The following is a 24,921-nucleotide window of genomic DNA, read 5'->3' as shown; positions in this document are numbered from 1 at the left end:
GAACGGCGAGGGCTGATGGTGGCCACAGTCCAATGTGGCCAAGACCCTAAAGTCTTGCCTCGGGGCCCTGGATAACCAAGCCCCTGAAGCACAGCAGCCACTTCAGCTCTCCCAGGGGTTCTGAGAAACACAGGTGAGCCTTCCACGAAGGCAAACATGTGTTTCCTGTCAGAAATGGCTTAACGAGGCAATCATTTAATTTCTTGTCACTCTGTACTCGGTGGGAAGTACGGACATCACATTAATATAGGGACACAAGGAATCTAAGGATAAGGACATCATTATTCTCTATAAGTAAAATACAGGCCCTAAAATCTTTTGCTAAATAATACAAGCTTTACATAAACTTCCTATAGTTGGAAGTCACCTGCATATCCCCCCAAGAGATAGCAGGAGCTGCCAGTTTTACGAACTCGACCTGCAGGTGCAGTGCACAGGGCCACAGCTGCCCTGCCCAAGCACAGGACACCCCATCCCCAAAGGGAGCGAGAAGCGACTGACTCCTGCGCCGCTACAGCCAGCCCTCACCCAGCACTCTGCTGAGCCCGCCAGCATCACCGCTGCTGGGGTAAGGGCCAAAGTCCTGCCACCGGGGAAGAGGGAGTGCAGGTCACACCATGGCTCTCCTACAGCAACGAGGACTGGGCTAGCCACTGCTGTGACCATGAAAGAGGAGCTCGTGGAGGAATAAGAGGCTCCTTGTGTCCAGGACACAGGTGAAAATGTGGGCAGAGTCACTCCTTGGCACTTGTGGCTGGGCAGTAAGAAACAGATCTGCTCGATCCTGCCTGATTTAAAAACTAGCCGGCTCATCTGTGGGCTTACCCTGGTGTCTTCTCAGCCATTTTTGACTGTGGTCAGAATTAAACACATGAGGAACTGTCCAAAAGCAGTTTTTATCTGTAAACTAACTTGGCACGCTGCAGTTTCCCACATCCAAGCAACTCAAAAAGCTTTTATAGAAAATAAAACAACAAACAAACCACAAATTGGAGAAGGGAGCAGGGAGGTCTCTTACCTTGGTACTGGGAGGGAGACTCTGACGGGCGGCTGTACTTGTGCTTTTTACCATCTTTCCAGTCTATGGCTGAGACAAGAAATAAAGGATTTGTGTCAGTGAAGGAAGCCAGCTAGCGCACTCTTCAACATTATCTGCTCATGTCACCTGCTTTACAGACAGCTCTGAGGAGAGGAGTGCCCTCGCTGTCATGACCCCAGGTAACATGGATGATTTGCCTAAACCTATGGGACGTGCTCCCTTCCTCCACACAGCTCACGAGAAGACGTGACAAAAGGTATCTGCATCTTGGTCTCTGCCCAGTCCTCACCAGCGAGTGTTCTCCCACAATGGCAAGCAATAATGTAAAAAGCAGCAAACTGCTAGAGCTTCATCATTTTAATTGTGTGAAGAGGTGGCAAGGCTTGAGAGGAGCAAATGCAAAAGCCAGTAAAAACAGCTCACGTGGATCTTGTACACCGAGAAGTGGAGCCTGAATCGTTCCTTTTTTATCAACGCCAGAGTACTGCAGCTGGCCTTGCTCACACAACAGCCTCAACCCTCCCCAGCGACTGGGAGAGGACTTCTCCCAAAGTCTGCACAACTGCCCTTTGCATGCACAGCACGGGGTTACCGCGCGTGTCCTGGGCAGCTCATAGGAGAGCACTGCAAAATGGCACCAGCTCTGAAGAACATCTCATCTGAGCAGTCTTTACTCATGACAGCTTTGGGCCTCCAAGTTGCAAAAAAATAAAGTTCCCAAGACAGGTCTGGAAGGTAATAGAGCAAAGAGTGGGGTTGCCCATCCCTGTCTCTAGCCACCTCCAGCCCAACGGAGGGATGCGAGAGCAGCGTGCCGCAGCAGAGCTCGCCCTGAGCTTGCTCCTCTACCCGCCTGTGTTGGGTTTGTGTGGCAAGGTTTTGGTAGCAGGGGGGGCTACAGGGGTGGCTTCTGTGAGAAGCTGCTAGAAGCTCCCCCTGTGTCTGATAGAGCCAATGCCAGCCGGCTCTAAGACGGGCCCGCCGCTGGCCAAGGCCAAGCCAATCAGCGCCTCTGTGATAACATATTTAAGAAGAAGAAAAACACTTAGAGAGAGCTTTTGCAGCCGGAGAGAGGAGTGAGCAGATGTAAGAAACTCTGCAGACACCAAGGTCAGTGCAGAAGGAGGGGCAGGAGGTGCTCCAGGCGCCGGAGCAGAGATCCCCCTGCAGCCCGTGGTGAAGACCATGGTGAAGCAGGCTGTCCCCCTGCAGCCCACGGAGGAAGGATGAGGGGGTGTAGAGATTCCACCTGCAGCCCATGGAGGACCCCACGCCGGAGCAGGTGGAGGCACCTGAAGGAGGCTGCGGCCCATGGGAAGCCCATGCTGGAGCAAGTTCCTGGCCGGACCGGTGGACCCGTGAAGAGGGGAGCCCACTCCAGGGCAGGTTTGCTGGCAGGACTTGTGACCCCGTGGGGGACCCACGCTGGAGCAGTTTGCTCCTGAAGGTCTGCACCCCGTGAGAGGGACTCCATGCTGGAGCAGGGGAACGATGAGAGGAGTCCTCCCCGAGGATGAAGAAGCTGCAGAAACAACGTGTGATGAACTGACCGTAACCCCCATTCCCCGTCCCCCTGTGCCGCTGAGGGGGGGGAAGGTTGAAGCCGGGAGTGAAGTTGAGCCCGGGAAGATGGGAGGGGTGGGGGGAGGTGTTTTAAGAGTCGATTTTATTTTCTCATTCCTCTACTCTGTTTTGCTTAGTAATAAATCAGATGAATTCCCTCTCTAAGTTTGGTCTGTTTTGCTCATGACGATAATTAGTGAGTGATCTCTCCCTGTCCTTATCTCGACCTACAAGCATTTCGTTATGCCTTTTCTCCCCTGTTTAGTGAATGAGGGGAGTGAGAGAGCGGCTCTGGTGGGCACCTGGCCCCCAGCCAGGCTCAACCCACCACACCGCTGCTGCCTGACTGACGCACCACTGGGAGTGCTGGGCAGTGCAGCTCGTGTATATTACGAAGCATTTTTAGGGCTATTATAAACAACAGTTTGGTAGTGCTCTACAAAATGCGCCTTGACCCCAGAAGAAGCAGTTCCTTGTGGAACAAAAAAGAAAACAGGAAAAGTTTTGAAATCTCCTGACAAGTAGCTGAAGGAGGCAGGCCATGAGCTACTGCTAGAGTGGCCTGGTGGCTCCAAAGATGTCTGAAATTGCTTTTGGACCATTATTTTTGCAATCTTCTCTTCCTGACATGTTCTCTTCCACACAGTGGACAGGAAGACTGCATGCAGGTTTTATCCCTCAAATGAACAGGAGAGACCCACGGAGTGTGGCCACAGCATCACTAGATGTGGACAAGACAAAGAGCCTCCACAGAAAGACACAAACGACTGAAAAAGCTGGAAGGATACCCTTTCTATAAACGTATTCCCATAAGAACAGTATTCTGCCATCTCCTTAAGAAAGCAAGAATAAAGGACACAAAGTATTTAAGTCAGAAGCACAAAAGCCCCCCAGGATGGGTAACGCTCCTCTCAGTGTTGCAGGATAGCTCTCTAATAGCATCTGTGCACTCAAAAGTAGCCTCTTGCCACACTCTGCAGGTGAAGAAGTTACATTTTATTGTTAACCTTTAACATGCAAAAATCCTCATTAAGCAAGCTGCAAAAGCAGCAGAGAGGGAAAGAAACGCAAGAATTTCTGCAGGCAAAAAAAAGGAAGAGTTCAATGCATTATTAAAAAAGCAGGTAAGTAGGACAGAAACCCACGTGTGCACGATGCAGATGTTGCTTCTGCAACCTATGGCATGGCATTCGCAGCACAGGTCACACAGCCATGCTGGCTGGAGGTGCCCTGCTGCGCGAGGACAAGCTGTGTAAGAGGCTAAATTCAGCCAGCCTGGTCCGTGGCCGCACTGCTGACTAATCAACCTGCCTCTTTTATTACCAAGCCCTCCAGCTGCCTCGCAGCAGGCTCTCCCCATTCCCTGCTTTCCTTCATTTATTTTCACTTCATTAAAGGACAAGCAGCATTAGGAAAAGGATAATGCTTCTGTAAGATGAACCACCAGAGAAGCAAAGGAGACGTTTAAAAAAAATAAAGGGAGGAGAGAAATTGAGCATAGAAATCTCCTGCAATAAACCTTGTGAGCGTGTAGCAGATGTGAACAAAGAACTGCGGAGGATGCTCCATCCTCTACGCTTTTCCCTTCCCCCATCCTCCGAAGTGCATGTGATGAGATCACTCCAGTTGAACGCACATGCATGGCACAACACTAAAGGAAATCAATATTTTAGTTAAGCACAAGAAGTCTGAGCAGCTCAGCCATGGACAGCCTGCTTGACTTCACCCTTTTTGTTGGGGCAGGAGGACACAGCTAGCATGCGTGCGGTTGCCCTGAGCACTGTGGCTGCTACTGCATGTAACGGGACAAGAGAGTCAGGCGGCGAGAGGTACACGTCCGTAACAGATTTCCTCTCCACAAGGTAGGCTGGTCTTTGGTTTCATGCCTCATTAGAAGGGGGAGGCTTGTGCCAGCAGAGAAGCAGTTGCCTCACGCTGGGAGCACTAGCAGATGGTGCGTGCCGCAGGCTCCCCAGAGCACCCTTGCCACCTGACACCATGCCCCACAAGCTGCAGTGAGTCCCAGTGAGGGACTCTTCCTCTGCCTGTCCTGGGGGTGCACTGATGAAGCCCTCTCTGCCGGAGAACCAAATGACTCTGTTTTGAGCATGCAACCAGCATGCCCCCCACACTCCCGCACCATCGCCAGCCTCCCAGTGTGCTGCACTCAGTCCTTCAGTCCACACCAGATCGCTGCCGGGCCTTTGGCTCCGCCAAGCATCACTGCTCACCTTTCTGAGGGCCTGGTTTCCGCATTATATCACCCGCTGCTGTCCTTATCCTGGGACTGGCTTGCTTTTAGATAACTGAAGATGTCTAGGACAAAAGAAATAAACATGAGAAAATTCTCTCATTCTGGAGCACAGAGTCATCTGCAACATTAACTAATCACACAGCAGGGAGAAAATAGATGCTCTTTCACCCTGGGTTGCACAGAATATCTCCTACTGAACACAGACAATTCATTTCAACCCCCCTGAAACTATAAGTCTTTCTCCAATATGTGGACAGCTTCAGCGGGAGTGGCATAAATAAGCAAGAGAAGCATATGCCAGTCTCTGTGCTAACTCTACAGCGGGTCCCGAGTGTGTGCCTGGAATGGGGGGCTGCTCTTGCTCACTAACAAAGGGAGGCAGAGCTGAAATTTATGAAAGAAAACACATGGAAACATAACATTAACTCTGGCAAAGCAGCACTGCAATCCCCAGCTCGCCACTTGCAATTCAAATTGCTCGTAGCAGATCTGGGTAATAAGGATGAGAAATTGGACAATGACCCAGGAAATATTTTTGCTATTAGTCTTGCAACAAATGTCCAAGTTGTGCTGCATTTTTTTCCTGGTTGGAGGAAAACTGGCTGGACTGTCCTCAAGAAGAAAAAGCATTTGCATTCCTGTTATAAGCAAACGTTACCAAAAATCAGACCTCTTGGGAGATGCGTGCTAGACACACACACAGAGACCAGTGGTCCTGCACAGCTGGTCTCACAGGGCAGTGCCTCCTGTACGCACTGAGCCTTGCCAAGCCCTGACAGAAAATATCTAAATGAATGGCTGAGCTGCAAACAAGCCCTTAGGAAAGCTAGTAAAAGCATGTTTTGACACTACACTAACTAATGAAAGATTAATTGTGTCAATATAACTCCATTTTGTTCACAGTGGGGCAGTCAGGCTGGAGGACGTAAGAGGAAGCTGTCCCAGGATGCAATGCTGAGTTTCTGCTTAAAGGGTTATTTACAGATCCAACTTGGCGAGAAGTTTTGATTTTGAAAAACCAAGCTTTTTCCAAACCTAAGAGAAACAAAGAGTTTAATTTTCTATAAAAGCGCTACAAACTACACAGTAGTCTCTTATTGCCTCTCTCATAAATAGCATGTGTGTTTGTGCATACTTGTGAAAGAAGTAAAGTTTCTTTTCCTTTCAATAGTGGAAGGTAATCCACATGCGAAAGCTTATTTACAACTTTTAATGCTTCTTTTCATAATTTTCTCCAGTCATTTTTATTAAAAGCTAGCAGTCATGGTAGGAAAGGTCCCCCAGCCATAAAACCCAGGGTGAAAGGTGTTATATAAAGGCACGAGACAAGCATTCACCATCTCTGGCTCCGCACCTCTGCTGTCTGCTCGGCTCCCCCGGACGCAGGACATTCTGAAGTACCTAAACACTAATCATAAATCTCATGCGTTTGGCACGGGACAGGAGCTCCTGTGCCACTCAGACGGCTTTTGAAAAGCTGCTACAGCCTAAGCACTTCAGAGCCCTACCCGGCAGGGATGTGTAACCCTTCCCTGCAGAAGTATTTGGAGGAAAAATTCGTGACTGTGTAGGAGATGCTCAGATGCGATTTGTGGAAGGTTGCGGCTTGGGAGGAGAGGTGAAACTACTGCACCCTCCGTCCTCATACAGACGGGAATGGGAGTAACCCTAACAACTTGCAAAGCACACAGATGACTGGTGGTGTCCCTCAGCCAACACTGTAGTGGGTTCCCAGCAAGATCTCATGTTGAGACATGAGACATCGTAAATATTGCTCCTATTAAAAAAAAGGTGACTCTCCCCAAAAGACGATGACTTAGGCTGCATGGGGAGTCCCACTCTGCTGAGAGCCACATGGGTGTGAGCCTGGGGACAGCTCAGTCCAAAACACACTTCCAAGAAACTGTCCAAATGAGATGGCCCCAGCCTGATTTCTGCCCTCCTTTACGATCCTCCACTGCAGCTCTGCACTACCCAGCTCCCCTGTATGTTCTCACACCACAGGACAGCAACACTTGGTTTCATCCTGCAAGATCATAACTCAAAAATGAAAAAAAAGAAAAAAAAAAACAAACGAATTGGTGTGATTCAGGGCCTCGTAACGCCCAGAAAAGACCCAGAGCCAAACCGCACAACATATGGCTTCAGCCCGCCTGCCCTGGCAGCAGCTAGCCCTGCGCAGCATGGATGCGAGCCCCCAGAGCCACCAGCCCCGCTACATCCCAGGGATAGGGACCGGTTACTGCCCTCTCTTCTTTAGCCACAGAGACATAGCCCGTGTACCCCAGCCCCCCTGACACTGGTGTAAGGTGGGCTTTACCAACATAGGGCTTGGGAATTGGTAATTCCCACTGGCTGTGATTTCATTCTGTAGTTGCCCAGAAAAGCTGTAAAATCTCCATCCTTGGAGATGCTCCAAGCATGACCAGCTACCACCCTGACCAGCGTGATCTAACCTTAAAGTTGAGTCTGACTTCGAAGCCAGCCCAGCTCTGCGTGCGGGGCTGGACCAGATGGCCCCCAAAAGTTCCTTCTAACCTGAAATACCCTATGATTTTATTTCACTGACAACTGATTGGAAGGCAAGCGGAATTGCCCTAAAGGCTCTGGAAACCCTGGTGAAGAAGAGAGATTTCAGTCTAGAGACAAGAAAGTGAACAGCAGAACAGGCAAGCTAACAGGCACAAATGCAGTACGGATGTATGTGGTCTTTACACTGTTCAGAGACTGAAGACTAAAAATAATCTTAAAGTAATAAATAGCAGAAGCTTCAGTTTGACATCCAAGGGGGAAAAATGGTCTATCCACACAGAGAGATCTTCCTGAACCACCTCAGACACAAACATGCTCCCGATGAGAACTTGTCGTCTGGGTCAATGAAATGAAGGAGACAATCTTACTTTTGCATCAAAGCATCCAAGATTTACATATCCCAGCACATGCTGCAATACTCCCATCTCCAGAACCTGACACTCATACAAAGCTGCATACCAGAGTTAAAACTCCTCTTTTTTGCAAAAGCTGTATGTCTCATGCTTGTGGATATCAAGATAATCTTGCAAGTATGGACCACGCTTTTACAGGGCATTGCTTTCCAGAATTTATATCCTGAAAGGACAGATCATCGTGCAAATTCATTTTAGCAGGATGCTACCTTAAAATCTAAAAGGCCAACTGATTTGCTGCCTTTTGTAGCAGATAAAGGGCCTTTCCCACAGTTTCAAACAACTTCCACTCACCGAGATATCAAAAGTGCCAACGGCTCCACTGAACTGTCACGGGCTCTAGTTCCCCATCATTCCTACAAGACAGCAAAGTCAGTACAAATACTGCGGCATATCAAAACCTGAAAGCATAGAGACAAAATGAAAAAGTTTGCATTTAATTGCAGAAAGGCTACGTTACCAGTTGCATTATTCATGTTCATATTTAATTCATTTAAAACATCCAAATTTAAAGACAGCTGCAACAAACATTCCCACTTGCCATAGTAAAGCAGCACAGAACTTGACACAATTTAAGTTCAGCTTGCAATGAGTACATGGGACCGCAGCTGTTAAACACCTTTGATATGAGTAAGATCACATCAACCGAGTTGATATAAACTAGTTCAGCTTTTGTAAAATGAAACTATCACACAAAGAAGGATTTAAAAGACTAGACCTGATTAGTAATAAAAAGGAGAGAGACCACAGGAGAGGCATATAAAATAATGAATAGCACCAAGGGATTGAACTAAGGACTCCAAATTATCCCTTCCACAGTGTAGCAGGGCAAACTGGTAATACTAAAAAAGAAAGTATATAGCAGGGAGAAGAAAATTTTGTTTATTGGAAACTAACAGACATGCAACTTCCTCATGGAGGATGTTACCAAGACAAGTAAATAAGTAACAATAAAAAAGGACAAAGGCATTCAAAAGCAAAACAGCATTTATAACTGCATCAAAGTATGAAATGCACAGGCCATTGGTACTCACACCTCAAGCAAAAGTTGACTGAAAGGTGGGGTGACCAGCCGAACCCTGCCCATACCACTACCGTGTTACCTACTGTACTTTGGCAAGGAAAAGCCAAACACTCGCCTTCCTGCCAGGCTGCCGGCACCAGGTCGTGGCCAGAGGCAGGACATCAGCCTGAGACGTGGTTTTGTTCGCACCCCAGTGACCCCTTGCATTGGTTTACACTGAGATTTACACCTCAGATATATTTTCCTTTTTCTTGTTCAGAAATAAAGGCAGCACAGAAGCAGCTAGGCCTGGGAAGAGCATCCCAGGGCATGCCCGGCTCAGACTGCCACTGTCTCTGGCAGCCACACCGCACAACCCTCAGCACAAACATCACCTAACTGCATCTTAATCTAATTAAGTTCTCCCCCCTGCTGCTCTTACCAACAGGCTCTTCCAACAGCTCATCCTTATCATCCCTAAGGGGAGAATGATTCAATTTACCTGTGCCAGATTGGAAGGGACCTTCAGGGTTATAAAGTAGCCTGCTCTGCAATATTCTTCCACTAAATGTTGCAACTGCAACGTCAGTAAAACAAAAAGTGAGAAAATGTGGGTGGAAGATACTGTCACTGCTACACAGACCTCATAAGATGCATGTAATCTCTTTATCTACAAAGCCTCTGCTCCTTTGGAGTGCATAATTATGAAAAGAGTAAAAGCTGAGGTTCTTAATGTCTCCTCTAGGCTCTTCTTTATTCCACTAAAGGCACCACTCGCATCTGAATTATTTCCTGGGGTTGTTTGGACTTCCTATTATACGAGGAAGATTATGGTGAACCTTGGGATGGAGGCCAAGTCAGTTCACAGCGCTACCATGTTTGATTGAAAGGGTAACTGAAGTTTTGTTGACAGCGTGCCAAGCTTCAAACCTCTTTGGACAATGCAGTTGCCAGCAGGCAAGATGTTTTCAGAAAGAAGAGGAAGAAAACTACCAGCAGCGAAGCTGAAAAATGGTTTTATTAGGTCGGATACATACCCCACAGATTAGGATCAAGGGAAAAAAAAGAAAACTCTGCATATTGCCAGAGGACTGTGAGAATGACGCTTCTTGGAAATCTCATGGGACAGCGACAAGAGAATCTTGAATGTTTCTCATAATGCAAAATGCCTGCAGTCATTGATTTTTTCCCCCACAAAAGCATGGGTCTTGAGCACCACGGCCAGTCCAGCTAGTACAAATCCCATCAATGTAACCTCTGCTTCAACCAAGTTTTTCTTCGTGGGTATCCTTCCATCAAACACCACAATAATAAAGAGCTATTCCTTAGAAATTCCCTCAGGAATTGTGAGGGCAGCATTGTAAGTTTCTGCCCATCAAGGGTGACAGCGGTGCTGCCATCCAGGTTCCCAGCTGGAGGCTTGGCTGTGCCAGGTCCTGCCTCAGCACCATTCTGGAAGCCCATACGTGCACCACAGGTTACACAGGAGCACCCAGCTGCATCCTGACCTGGTCAGAAAACCAGGCACAGACGAGCAGATGCATATAACCACCTCGGCCTGCTCCTTTAGTATCTTTTATTGCCATTTTTAATTTCTATGGTGGAGAAAGGCACTTCCAGCCTAGCTGAGAAATTAGAAGACTGCCAGCACGCGATTTGAAACACTTCTTACCTCTCTTGGTTTTCACACCAGACTTAGCTCCTCAGATTTCTGCCTGACCTGCAGACACCCTAACTTTCGCTGGTCTGAAATCATGGTTTTCCCCCTCAAAGCATGCTCTGGTGATCCAGCCGACTGACCCCTCGTCTGGGTAGAAGACAATGACCATCAGACAGCTCTCAGCACCACCGTGAACACCAACTTCCTCAGAGCCAGCACAACCGACAAGCAAACTAAATGCCAAACAAACGCTTACATGGGACCTGAAGGAAACTCTCAAGAGCAAGTAGCTGCAAATTTTGAAGAGGTGAGTCAGAATTTATCTTGACCAATGGGTTTATTTCCTTCCACCTCCCCGTTATCCTCCTCCCGGACAAGACTGGAGTTTTATTTCCCTTCGTCTGTGCAAAGCCGTATTTTGGCAGCTCTGAACAAAGGCTGATGAAGCTACAGCTACCTCTGAAAGCATCTCCCCTCGTTAGGTCGCAAGGGTCCTTACATTCATACTAGGAATTTTTTCAAAGAAACACTGTAACAATGAATGTCGGTATTTCCATCTGGAGTACTGATCCCCTTGTGTGATCTGAAGTATCTGATGGCTGCAAACCATTACTCCTCTTTCTACCAGAAGGATTTTGTGTCATTTCCAACATCTCTCCCTCTCTGGAACTAATTTTATCTTCCTACCATGTAAGAAGTGGACTGATAAACTCCAGACTTCACAACTGGCTCTTCAGAAACACATTCTTCTGAAAGATGTTAAGACACTGAGGTGCCTCAAAGATGTGATCACAAGCAACACGCTTCCTTAGTCCCTGAGCCAAATCTCAGGGGAGAACATATTTTAAGAGAGACAAAAACATGCAAAAAACTTGGATAGACCATGTCTCTACAATGAAAATACCAACTTCATGACTTCCTTTTGAACACCTTCAGGTTGGAGGGGAGAGGAGATGAGTCAACCTCTGAGCAAACGACAGCTGGATCATCAGACACTGCTGAGTCAAGCTCAAGGGAAAGCCAACAGCTCAGGATGAAGATGAAAACCAGGGACCACTGGAAGGAATCACTCACCACCACAAGGGAGGCTGCAGGAGTTACCACCTCTCAAAACTGTGGAGGAAATGAAATAAAACCTTGCAGGATTCCAATAAAGGTTTCCTTCTCTCAAAAAAAAAAAAAAAAAACCCAGCATGGGCTTTGGCTTAAAATAGAAACATCTTGCTGTGTATCACTGCAAGCAGACCTTGCTCTTCACAAAGATTCAAGAGGCTGCAATAAAAACTACATTTGGCACGCTCCAGGAACAGGATACCCAGGCCAAGAGAAACAGAGAGAGGAAAGGGCTTAAAAAAAAGCAAGCCAGGTGAGATAGTCTGGCTTGAGTCTGCTAAGAGGAAGCCCCTTAACATGTTCGATCTTCTCAGTACAGACTTTTCTACAGAGGAGCTGGCCTGCTCCATGTCTGCCATTTCTGTGGCGATGGGAGTGAGCACCCTGGGCCTTCCAGTCCTCTTCAGAAAGATGGGGGTTGACTGCCGTAAGAAATTCACACATTGTGGAAAAATCAGAACTGCTTTTAAGACCAGTGTTGCTTTGCTTCTTAAAAATCCCACACACAAATAGAAAGCAGTGCAAAACCTAAAGCCTCCCCATGCAGGGAATCACAGACTAGGTTGAGTTGGGTTGATAAGGACCCTAATGACCTGCTAGTTCCAACCCCCTGCCATGGGCAGGGATAAATATCAAGCAGAGGATCCTGTGCTGCTCCTCCTCGAGGCAGCGCTGCGCTCAAGGCTTGGAGTGAAGACCTGGGCTGCCTTTCATTGCCAAGGAGACGGGGAATGGCCCCCATGAAGACTGGCTGATGTGGCATAGGCTTAAGCTAAGCATACAAAACCAATTCTCTGTCATTACAGCTGGGATTAAGGAAGCTTCATTATGCTCTGGAATTATTTCAGCAGATCCCCTCATTGCTGGTCATGCTGCTGAACTGACTTTGTCACCATTGTTTCTCCTCAGGTGAACAATGCCCACATACCACATCTCAGTGTAGATGAGGCTACCAAGACCATGGCTCACCGTAAATGTTCTGAAGGAGCTTTGGGAAAAGCAGCAGGTCTCTGGTGTTAAACAGAGACATTTCTGACCTGTACCACCATGTACCTCCAGTGGAGCTCTCCCAGATGCACTGTAACAGAAACCAGCATGGACAACTGACTTTTTGAACAGGCAAGACACCTTCTACATGTAGAAAACTGAAGGACTGGTTGACTTACCAAGTGCTGTATAGGAAGAACGTGTTAAGGCACAGAATTGAATCTGTGTGCCCTATGCTGATGTTTCTCCCACTGAACCATCTGGGTTACAACTATTTGGCGTCAGCAGGACTCACACAAAGTTTTCTACCTTTAAAAGAGGCTTGGGCTACAGTAGTGGAAGCTATCTAGAGTGGCATGCCAGTGTACCCAACACCCAACCCACAGGGGTCACCTCAAAGTAGAGGAGAAAATTTATCACACACGTGGCGCTCTGTAGTCCTGACCCCAGTGCATTCTGACCATACCCCAACACCCTGAGGGCAGGGAGCCAGGCCCTGTGCCAGTTTTGCACGTACCTGGGTTTTCTTTCAAAGCAATCTCAGGAGCACAGAGAGGTGCAGAGATATGGTGCACCCCAACACACCTCTACGCTGGGTCATGCATCCCCCACTGCCCAGGGATGAGCTGGAGGGCACAGACTGAGAGCAGGGTGCAATGCAGAGCACCCTGCCCCGTGAGAGTACACCCAGGCTGCAGAGGCTCAACGGGAAGGCCAAACCAATGCAGGCGGTAAAGAAAGTTTTGCAGCAATGTGGCTATTTTAATCTGCACTGAGCCACATGCCAAATCCAAAAGCTATTACTGAAAGCAGATGGCTTACAGAAGACCTTGAAATGGGATTCTGCCCATGACAGTTACAAAGTCACCCCATACAAAAGCACACAATAGGATGCTTCAAAGTCTTTAAATAAGAATTTAAACAGGAGTATGTAAAAAAAAAAAACTCGTAAAGAGTGCATGGTTTCCATATCATCACCAGGCTGTAACAGAGGCACAACCTTCTCTCCCAGCAACATGACAGGCTAATACAGCACCCCCCTCGCAGTAAATCATGACTGCTTTTCCAGACAGCAGTTACACACACAACGTATGTTGCCCCAGAAATGCGCCCCAATGTGTAAACCCTTCATAGGTCTCTGTTCAACACCCAGTATATATATTCTACAAAAACCTGTTTAACCATCCTTATACTTATTCTCTGCTGGAATATATCTTATTAAAAACTAAGCTTTTTATGGGATGGGACATATGGGAAGACAATATCAGGTAGATAAATATATACATGATTTGTAATAATAATAAATGAAATGAATGTACCTTAGCTCCAGGAAGACAATATATACCCTTGTCCCTAGCAAGAGGAAACAGGAGGTAATCCAGAAAGAAAGGTCTGACTTCCAGCTGTGTCTCTATTGGAAATGTCGCGACAGATTGTGTAATGATGCTGCAAGCTGGATGTGAGAATTCCTGAAAGAAGATTTTGCATTAACTATTTCTAGTCAGTAAGTTTGATAAAGTTTCAGCATAACATCTTCAGGAGAACATAAGCAGGAAAAGGCAGTTAGAGGGGGAATAAAAAAACCAAAGGGATGGTAATTAGGGGACACAACAGAAATGTAAATGAGGAAAGCCTTGGAAAGGGAGGGGAAGGAGATGACCCCATCCCTTATATTACCCTGTATCTTGCAAGCACTCCAGCACAAGGGAGGAGGATGCTCCCCAGGGACAGACACACAGGGCAAGGTGTTTCCACTGAAACGGCAGAGAGGGAGATGAGAGCTCAGAGTGCAGACAAGAGCAAACCAGCCCTGAAGGGACAAAATCACCACTCTCTAATGAGCTAGAATACTAGATACATGGGGGACAACAATGGTTACATACACCTAGAATGGCATTTTCCTGTTTTCTACTTTCCTTCTATAACCGATCCTAACTATTAAATTGAATGCTTAGTAATAACTCTTGGGAAAACACACAGGATGAAAACTTTCATCCTTAAGCCTCACATGACATCAAAGCAATTGCCAGGCGTGTTACTCAGAGTGCGTAAGGTGCTCTCTTCCCTCATCCAGCACAAAGTAATGACCTTCTTTGGAGTTCAGTATTTCTAAACTTCCTGGGGTCCAACAGTAACACAGTCACATCCTTACTGGCAAGCAGCACTGGGGGGGGAGTAGGGGGGGTGCAACTCAAGTCACACTCAAGGGTGAATTCTTCATGGATCTGTATACAAAACCCTGTCTGTGACTCAACATCCATACAGCCAACCTGTCACATACAACTCTGCCTGCCCTCCTGAACCTGTTTCTTAGAGAAGACAAGGTGAGATGATCCCTTTAGCATCTATATCCTCAGACTGATAAAACTCAGGGTCTCCCCTGCCAAACAGCATGGCCAGATTCAGAGTCAAATTCTTCCCTCCAACACTCCCAACAGTTGGTGGTTCTTGTGCAAATGGGGGACAGAAGAGAAAAAGTTCCTGCTGATCTGCCCCATCCACAAAAGAAATGAAAAAAAAATATCTGAACCCACACAGTATGGAGCGCAGCCACACAAACCTGGATTTACCCCTGCTAGAGCTGAAGAGGAGTCTGCCTCTGCTGCTTGGAACATGGAGACAGAGGTAATCCAGTCCCTGATAGGGGGAAAGCCTGATGTCCGGGAGGGTGAAGGGAGAGGTTGTGCCATTACTTCTGCTTCCTGGCCTCCTCCAGCCCAGCAGCAGCTGGCCAACGCAGCAGGGCTGCGCGGGAGACAAGAGCTCACAGAAACTCACTGTGCCCCACGGGGAATGGCGTGCCAGGGCAGGAAGCAAGCATCTTTGTTTTTTCTCGCTCATGTAGAGAGATATTAATTCATCTATTTCTTAGGAAAAGAAAAGGAAATTGCAGCACTGCAACATGTCAAGAGAGACTTGAAGAGCCAGGCTCACTGAGGATGGGTATTAATTACTGCTTTCTATTTTTATCCTGTGTATAACTCTGGTCTTGTCTGTGACTTAAGGAGCTAAAATCCCATGAGTCAAAACTGTAAATCTACTGAAATGGGTGAAATATCCTCTACAGACTGCAAAGTCTGGATACAAAGAAATTCTAACAAGTGCCCATCAAAACTTCCGTAAATTTTAATAAGAAAAGAAAGAGCAATCTAGCAGTACACAGAAATGTTATCTCAAGAGAATTACTCCCAGAGAGGAAAAATCACTAGCCAGTTCCTGCAAGAAACCCTGAACAGATTGCTTTTAATTATGTAAAGAAAAAATTGTTAGGCTGCTTTACAGTCCTGAAGGGCCAAGAGTTTGGAAAACTAAAAAATACATTGTGAGGCCCTCCACTGTTGTCTGTACACGGCACTAGGAAATCTCTTATTCTGGCAACAACATGTACATACGGTAGATGCCAATATTAAAAAAAAAATACAAACAACCATGACCACAAGCAACCAAAAGTCCATCCTGCAGCTATGAAAGTATGTTTAGTGTCTGCCAAAGAGCTAATGAAAAAAACACACTCTTACAGACTGTATCTGCTAGACATTAAACTACCTGCTGGACATTTTGTACAGCTTATAAAGCCATAAAATATCACAGGGCATTTACAGATTTTCCAGCTGACAACAATATGAAATAACTGAACAGACCCAGAACAGACTGAGTCCTCTGGTCAGGCTCAGTGGATAATGCTAAATATACAACTAGAAATCGTGCCAGCAACGCACAAGACGAGAGCAAAGCTTACGGTGATGGAAGATGCGCCAAGATAGCAAAGCCATCCCTCAGCCTCGCTGCAATGCTGGAACAACCGCGGGACGGCCCAGATTTACAGCGCAGAGCCCTGGATAATGCCCAGGTGGAATCAGCTCCTCCTGCCCTGTCTGGGACACAGGCAATTCACCATCAAACAAGCTGCTACCTCCTGCCATGCTGGGGGACATGTGGCATTGTACAGCCACCTAAAAACCTCCACTTTGGGACTGCGGAAATGACAACATGGACCTCACCTCTGGAGCCGTGACAAGCCAGGAGGATCAGCCATCTGCCAGGGTTTATTTACTTCCCTTGTGGCAAGAGCCAACGGCTCCAGGCGAGGTGGTGGCCTAGCTGGTTAGAGCTGATACCAACCAGTCACCAGTATCTTCTGGCTGATGTCATGTCAACTGTACATAACACGAGGTACAGCAGATATTGTGCAACAGAAAAAAAAAAAAAGCATTTTACTGAGTAATCTGCACTCAAGGATAGAAATACCAATAGCACCAAAACCTGAAAGATGTAAGCTTCTATCACCTCCAGAACAATGTGGGGACCATATATTACACTGTTACTGAACTAGTAAGAACTACTACACAGATGTAAATTAACAACAATCCTAAGATTTGGAGGCTGATAGCACACCACTACTTTAGCAGAGTTTTCAGTCTTCCATCCGCAGCTGATACTCTAATGGAGACCCCTACCCGAAAACATTTTTAATGATGCTGCACTACTTCAAGAGTTACTTTCTTTAAGAGTCTGACTAACAGCTCAGGACATGAGCTGATGATGAGGATGCCTCCACAGCCTTTTTGCAGGCAGGCGCAAGCTCACCAGACACCAGAAACTCCGAGCTGGAACTGTGCAATTGCAATGAGAACACGCTGTGCAGCCCAAACGCGGCATCATGCAGCTACGAGGCTCTCAGTTCAGGGCTGCCTCGCCCTGGGCTTGCTACCAGCAAGAAGCAGGGAGTATCGCTTTCCACCTGCCAGGTACCTTTCACAAGTCTTGCGGGTCTGGAGAGCTACCGTATGCACACACAGGGGCATTTCTCGTCAGACTGTAGCGACATGCAGCCACCAGAAGCATTCAAACAACTGCCTGACAACACGAACATGCTCTAGGTACATGCGATAGTGAAAAGTTTCACCAAGGACTTCTGCAGAAGCAAAATGGAAATAAAATTATGAGGTTTAATACATAATGACACTAAAAACTACAGTGGCAATGATTTCCAGGAGATGGGCAGACAGGGGCACCATTAAAGGCATCGTTCACATTTGTTGCTGCTGTCTCTCCTCGCAGAGCTGCAGGAACAGTTACACGCTGCCAGTACAAAAATGCAATCCAGGAAAACATATGAGCTCCAGAGATAACAATTAGCAGACACCAGTGGCTAGAAAACACAGGAAGGAAGCAGGATAACTGTGTTACAGAAATCTTCATTCAACACAGAAGGCTTCAATATCGGTACTGCTTCACAGCTAAGAGTCCACCCCAGCCCACTCGGGCTTTGCAAGGCAGTAACTCTTGTCTTGTCTTGTCATCCCTTTTTCCCCTTTTCTGAAGAGAAAAAAAAAAATTCACAGCCTATTTCAACTGTAAATCTCTCCCTGAAATGCATCGTAATGATTTTATCAATGACCAAAATGAAGAAATGTTATGATAATGCCTGGAAGTTATCAGGAAGAGCCATCGTAGCATGCAAAGGGAATGGAAATTATCTGCAGATCATGAAAATGCACAATTCATAAAATGTTCAACCACAGGCCAAGGAGACAAAACCCCACTCCATGACAGAGAACAATATTCTGCTCCTTCTTACTCAGCAACAGTTTCATCAGCAGCATCTCTATACCACGTTTTGAAGTAACATAACTTTTAATGTCATCCTGTTGATTTTTATAAAATGTATTACTAACCAAAAACTCTGTGAGATGTGCATTTTGCTATAGAAGTATGAGACAACTGGGAAATTCGTGATATACAATTTTAATAAAACACATCACCTCAAGCGCCACATTTTCACCGACATCAGCATAGATCAAGGACTGTTAGTTATGACCACTACAACGTGAGGAGTCGGGAGTAGGGCTTCCCAGCTGCCACACACGTGTATTAAATACACAAAGTGCACGAGAGCCTGCAGATGCTCTCAGAACACAGAAGGGAAAGGTAGAAGGGAAGATGAAACTACACAAATGATTGCTTCTACATTTACAGAATTTTTCTTCTCTTTGGTAGCCTGCCAGAGAGAAGGTGAAATGTCAAAATGACGAGGTTAAAGTACAGTAATACCAGCCTGAAATCAAGCAAAGCTCCTTAATCATCCAAATAGTCAGGCACTGGAGTGGATTGCCGAGGAAAGTCTGAATCATCATCATTGGAAATCTTTAAGTACAGCTGAGACAAACCTCTAGGAAACACTATGTGTAGGTAATTCTTCAAGGTCACTTCTAGAAACACTGAAACAACCAAGACCTTTCTTCATAAGCTTATATCTGATCACACAACCACTGCAGTATTTTGATGGACTGTAGCATCTTTTTTTTTAAATTTGCTGGAACAAGACAAAAAAAAAGAAAGCAAACAAACTCAGCGTATAGAGAGCGTCAGCCTCCGGGCTGCTTGACTTATTTTTAGAAAGTGGAATTGGTGCAACTTCCTCCTCAGTCCACATCAGACTTTATCAGCTCTTCTGCCTGCTCACTGCGCCTTCATTTAACGCTCCGTGTGCATACAGCAGAAATTTCTCCTACCTTAAACACACCACTTGGGCAGGAAAGGCCATGCTCCAGCAAAAGAGGGGAGTGGGGAGGCGAGGGCCCCTTTGCAGCAGCAACAGCAGGGAGGGGAGCACCTGCCAGGAGATGCCCGAACACACCACAGAGCCCACCCAGCACATTCAGCGCGAGCCTAGAGAGCCAACCTCACCCTAACACGGTCACCTCTGCAGACCAGCCAGTTTCAGGGACATAAAGCAGCACGGTGTGGACGGCGTTTCATGCTGCCAGCAGTCAGAGTCAAGCCCAGGTTCTTGCCTTGGAGAAGTGCTGCTTATCCCCGTCCCCCCACGACGTGTGTGCAGCCCAGCCTGGCTTCCTAAGGGCTCTGCTCGCTGGCTGCCAGCCTCCCCCGCGGGCTGCAGGGGACATGGGGAGGGCAGGCAGCCTCTGGCAGGCGGCCCAGGGAGGCTCTCGACCGCCAACAGCCAGGAGGTAGCTGAGGGGGAACACAAGCCACCCCTCCCTTTGCTGGAGGCGCAGCTGGACGTGCGTCCCACAGCTTCAAACGCAGGCAGAGAGGGCTCAGCGTGGTGGGAGGCGGCAGGGGCTTTTACAAAACAGGGAAGGGAAAGAGAGGCCAAGGAGCTGGGGATAAGGTGCAGCCGTTGCTGAAGGGGAGGTCAGGGCGGACAAAAGCCGGTGCCAGGCTCTGGCTCGCAGCAGGCATTGTGGCACTGCCTCTTCCAGGTGGGCAGCGGGCAAGGCAACTGCAAACGGCATGCAAAGAGACCATGGCTCACTCGGTGCCAATCGGCTGCGGGCCGAAGTAGCACTGGGTTGTTCACACTGCACAGGGCTCTGCCAATGCTAAACTAAAAGAAACAGCACAAGCGTCCGGCAGCTCCCCTCCAGACACAAATTCCTTGCTGGAAAGCAACCACTTTTCTAAGCAGGACCTTTCCCCGGAGCCAAAACATCAGCAGTCCTGGGGGAGCTCAGAAGGGTGCGCCTACCACCCACAAGCCCAAACAAACCACAGCAGATGTACCTCCAGCAATGTGTGAACCAAACTTGTTCCCTCACCACGATATCCAGGAGAAGGGACCTGACGTAGTGTCCAGAGCAATGCTGGAAGGGCCAGGGAGGGGAGGAATCGTGTATTTCTGAACGGGCAAAGATGGAGCTTCACAAATTTCCACTGGCATCTACTCCTATGGTTTCCGCTGTTAAAAACAAAACAGAGCCACAGGGAGGTTTCTGGACGGTTCACGCTGTGTCAGTCTGGAAAACATAAGAGCTAACAGAAGTTGGGTAACTCGGAGCACATTGGCTGGGATGATGTACCTCCAAAAAGAGGTAGGCTTCTGACTGAGGCTAATACCATTTGATTTGCAACACATACAAAAAACCTTCTGAGCAAGAAATGGAGAGGGGCGCATGTATTTGTCCCAGGGAAAAAAAAAACAACAGTCCTGCGCTGAACTCTCACGTCAGCTCCCTTCTGTTGGTAATGGCCATATTGACTCATATCTGCTCTCGCTTCCTTATCTCCAATGACCAGCTACCAACCAGACAGTGGAGCTGCAAGGGTGACTTACTGCTGCTGATAAAGTCAGATCTCAGGAAGACAAGTGCTGGTAGACTCTTCTACAGCAGCTTACGACATCAGCCCATCCATCTGGCCTTTGGACGAGGCTGCCATACAAACAGTGGAGGCAGCAAAACGGACATTCATCTTTTTCTTCAGTTCACAGACAAATACTTGAACTTCTGCTCAGGATGAGTCTGCATAAAACTGTGAGACTATGCACAGAAAGAGCGGTGGCACAGACAGAAACTCTGCTTAAATGCCTGCTACAGGTGCAGAAACATTTGGTAAGTGTCTGAGCAAACCCTGCAGACTGCAATACTGTATATTGTGGCACCTAAATCTGCTAGAGGTTGTCTGTCAGAAACGATTGTAAAAGAGCTCAGCATTATACTGTTCTTTTAAGGAAATTTAATGCAAATGGAGATCTCAGGGAATTAAAGTTTTCAGCACCAGACAGGCTGCAGTGATGCCCCTGTACTGAACTCTCCTGCTTGATGAGAGCTTACGATTGAAGCTACCTCTGAAATTTCCCATTAACAGAGACTGCTATGCAGGACAATCAGCAAAGAGCACAGCTTCACAAACAAGAGGCGGTGGTGATCTCCAGTGCACAGGTGCCCTTGCCAGATACTGGTTTGGCACCACCAACTCAGGCCACTAGACATGGATGAGTTGTTTGCTTCAAGGCCAAGCCCAGCAAGACCTGGTGACACAGATGGAACATCTCACAGGCTTCCCGCTATTTTCAGACTTGCATTATCACTTTAAACATTGAGCAAGCATTTTATGAAAGCCTCTACTGTTAGATATTTAAGCTTAGTAAAAAAGGAGTTCTTTAAAAATATAGGTATACATAAAAAAGCATTTGCCTTTAGGACTAGATCCTGTCATCCTGCAAACAAAGTGGGATGAAACATTGCTCATCTCGCGCAGCTTGGAGTGCACATGCTACACCAGGGTGTACCGCTGGGGCGAAGAAAGGGCTCAGAGTTACCAAGAGACCCAAACATGCCAACCTTTAACTTAAGCCAGCCTCGAGCCCATGCTGCTAGCACACTACTCCAGCTTTTGCAAATAGAAGTTCACCAAGCACGCCAAGTCCTTTGCCACATACGTCTGATCTGCATTCTTTTTCACACAACAGTACTTAGACATACCCAAAATGGGGTCATTTGGGCCCACTTATTACTACTCCTCCACAGAAGCTCAACTAACACAGTCCTACAAGCCCAGCCTGACCGTGGTGCTTCAAGGAAAGCGTGGACCAACAGCAGAGTCCTGAGAAGGGCAGAGATCAGCTGTGCAGACAACAAGCCCCTGCAAAAAGAGCTGAGAAACAGAGCTTGTTCAGCTTAGGAAGGGAAAACAGTCTTCAAACACTACAAATTTAGCTGCAGATATCTAGGGAGTAGAGCGTTTTCCACACGCCCTGAAGATCAGAGAAGAAGGAACACGCTTAAAATGCAAGACAAAGATTTAGATTAAACACCAGGAAAATCTCTCTAATGGTGAGGATGTCTGAGTGTCGGCGTACATCATCTGTACAGGATGTGAAATTGCCAGCAGGAAGAGCCTTAAAAGAAGAAACATTGCTCAGGAAGGGTTTAGATGTATACCTGACCTTACCTTGGGGTTGGGAAACAAGGAGGACATCTCTGGAGGTCCTCTCTAGACACACTGTGTCTGAGGCTATGAAACAAAGTTTCAGAGATTCTTTTAAATTAGATATACCGCAAGGACACAAGCCCCAGACCACTCGCATCGTGGTCTGAAACACAGCTGCTTGATGAATAACATCATCGTTTTATACGCTAACACCACCTTCCATTTAAAGACCCCAAACTGTGCTGCAAAATTCATCCAGTTTCCAGAGAAGTGACTCAAGAGTTAAACGTTATCAAAATTTTAGACGCAGGAAAACCAGGGGGCACATGCTCACAACTTGCAGGGGATGCCACTTGCACTCCTGTTCTAAACTCTGCATTTCCTTTCTTTCAATTAGCCGATTTAGTTAATGCCAAATACTTGACTAAAAAGCAGATTACCAAAATGCAGATTTATCATTTCCTAAGATCTAAATACCGAAACAGGAGGATCGAGGGTCAGTGTACCTCTCTCAGATAAAAAGCACTTTAACCTTCAATAAAATAAATACTTTAACTAGCACAGAAATACCTGTATTTCCCTCTTGCCCGTTGTAAAGGACTCCCCTATGTCTGTCTGCATTTTCATACCATCTACTGGGCAGATCCTGAACTACCCAACCGCAGAGCACAGGCCCTGCAAGGCTGCAGCCCACAGCTGAGTCCCCCACAAGTCGAGTTTTACTCCCCACGTTAGCATCAAGCCACAAGCCAGTGTTTGCTACAAAATGCGAGGGAGGTATGAAACCACCATCCCATACTCCAAATACTTCCAGCGAGAGCGTGGGGACACCACAGCCTGGCCGGCCGAAGTGTGAGGGTAGGAGAAGGGGAAGGCAGAGAGGAGGAGGAGAGGCGGCCGTTCCTCTGCCAGCATCCTCGGTACAACCCGCCGCATGCCGCCACTCCAGCAATTGAGCCGAGGTAGGAGAATGTTTTTCCCCAATATTACTGGCTGCCGAAGAGGAGCTACCACATGGCTGTTCTCAGCCACTCAGTGCACGGTGTTTACTATAAACAACAACAGTAAACAGAAACAGAGCCAAAAATCAAAGCTGGGTACCCCAGAGCTGGGTCTCCACATCCTGACTTTACCCATGGAAATAATTACTTTAGTATTCAGCTGCTGAACCTAAAACATCTGAGGCTGAAGGGAGCAAAGTTGCTCAGTGCATCTGAAACTTAGGCCGCCTGTTCAGATTCGCTATCTGTAGCTTTAGCTGTCCAGACTCCAAACTGCTGCCACGATTTTACACAAGAGCTTCACAGAACCTTCAGATTAAACCTGAACGATGCGCGGCTGGAGCCAGCCTGACAATGTATTTATTTTTAAACATCTTAGTGTGCACGAAAACCTCAAATCTTGTCTCAGTCCCAGCTCTAGTCAAGCGCCTGACTCAGGGGGGCTGCGAAGGAGGCACAGACGTTTCCCCAGGGACAGTGCTATGGGATTTCTCCGTCTGGTCCCGGGATCACCCCTGACGCCTCCAGCGGCAGGGACCTGCTCAGAGCATCGTTGCCCATCTCCAAAACACACCGTGGTTATGGGGAGAGGTTTCCCTGACGTCCTAAAGAGCTCCTGGGGAGGGAAGGGCACAAACCTTCCCCGGGCACAACCCACAGGCAGGGGCCACCTCCTGCAAATCCTCCGGCAGCTCGGTCTCGCTTCCCTTTTCGTGCAAGGAACGTCCGGCAAATAATAAACAGCGCCGGGGAGGAGGGCAGCAACCTGAGGTCCGCCAAAACCGCTCTGAGGCCTTTGGTGAACACGATAACCGCGGCCCGGTGCTGCTGGACGAGCTGCCGTGCCCGCTCCCCCCGTCCCCCCTCGCTGGCAGGGCCGTCCCGGTCGAGCCCTGCCCGGGGACACCTGGAAGAACAACAAAGCCCCTCGAAGGAGCTTTACCGGCAGATGCAACCCGGCCGGGAAGAGGCAGACGGCCCACGGGCAGGCGTGGGAGGCCGGCGCTGACACCCCCCCCTCCCCCGGGCCTCTGCCCCCTTGCCGGCGGGAGTCGCGGCGCCGCCGGAGAGGCCCCGGGGGGATCCGGGCCGGACCCTGACGGCCACCAACAGGTGTCGGCGGTGACACCCCACCTCTGGCCCGCAGCCACCACGACCCGGCCCCGCGGGTGAGGCGGCGGCCGGGCCGCGCTGACAGGCTGGATCCGCGCCGGGCCGGGCCGGGCCTGCCGCCCTACCACCGCGAGGCCTAGTCATCCGACCCCCCCCCCTTCCCGACCTCCGGCAGCGTCTCACTGTACCGGACCGGGCCGTAACGAACCGGACCACCCCTGCTGTCCCTCTCACCTGCACGGCCGCCGAGCGCTGGGACTGCTCAGTCCCTCGCCGCCGCCATGTTTCCGATGCGCAGTGAAGGCGGGGAGCGGGGGAGGGAGCGCGGACAGACCCGGCCCGGCCCGGCCCGGCCCCGCGCCGCCCCCTGCCGCCCGGGACGGCGGCGCTACGCGGGGAGTTCGTGAGGGCCGGGCCGAGACGAGACGAGCTCGTCTCGTCTCGTCTCGTCTCGGCCCGGCCCTCACGAACTCCCCGCGAACGTCGCCGAACGCTGCGGGCGGCCCGGTCCTCAGACTGAGCACGGGGCAGACCCCCACCATCATCCCCACAGCTAAGGACCGAC

The 24,921-nt window shown here is 48.4% G+C and overlaps 1 protein-coding gene across 14 annotated transcripts in view; it reads right to left on the bottom strand.

Moving 5' to 3' along the window:
- SCMH1 (Scm polycomb group protein homolog 1) overlaps positions 1–24,721 on the bottom strand; it is a 76,681-nt gene extending 51,960 nt beyond the window's left edge. For 8 of the 14 annotated variants that reach the window (XR_008573996.1, XM_054802625.1, XM_054802635.1 and 5 more), the window contains exons 1-4: positions 24,591–24,721; positions 8,096–8,157; positions 4,834–4,918; positions 1,019–1,087 (exon numbers count right to left, since the gene is read on the bottom strand). Coding sequence is in view for 12 of the 14 variants with exons in the window: in XM_054802625.1 (XP_054658600.1) it covers positions 1,019–1,087; positions 4,834–4,858 (94 nt within the window). In the remaining 2 variants the exon portion in view is untranslated. Of the gene's footprint in view, positions 1–1,018; positions 1,088–4,833; positions 4,919–8,095; positions 8,158–13,883; positions 14,034–19,254; positions 20,055–20,094; positions 20,270–24,590 lie in introns of those variants that run through there. The other 6 variants (XM_054802626.1, XM_054802630.1, XM_054802628.1 and 3 more) reach the window with 6 other exon arrangements.
- Positions 24,722–24,921: the final 200 nt, after the last annotated feature.

This window comes from Grus americana, chromosome 23 (genome assembly GCF_028858705.1).
Source record: "Grus americana isolate bGruAme1 chromosome 23, bGruAme1.mat, whole genome shotgun sequence".
Taxonomy (NCBI): Eukaryota; Metazoa; Chordata; class Aves; order Gruiformes; family Gruidae; genus Grus; species Grus americana.
The sequence above is the reverse complement of the archived record's forward strand: the minus strand, read 5'-3'. Positions and strand labels throughout refer to the sequence as shown.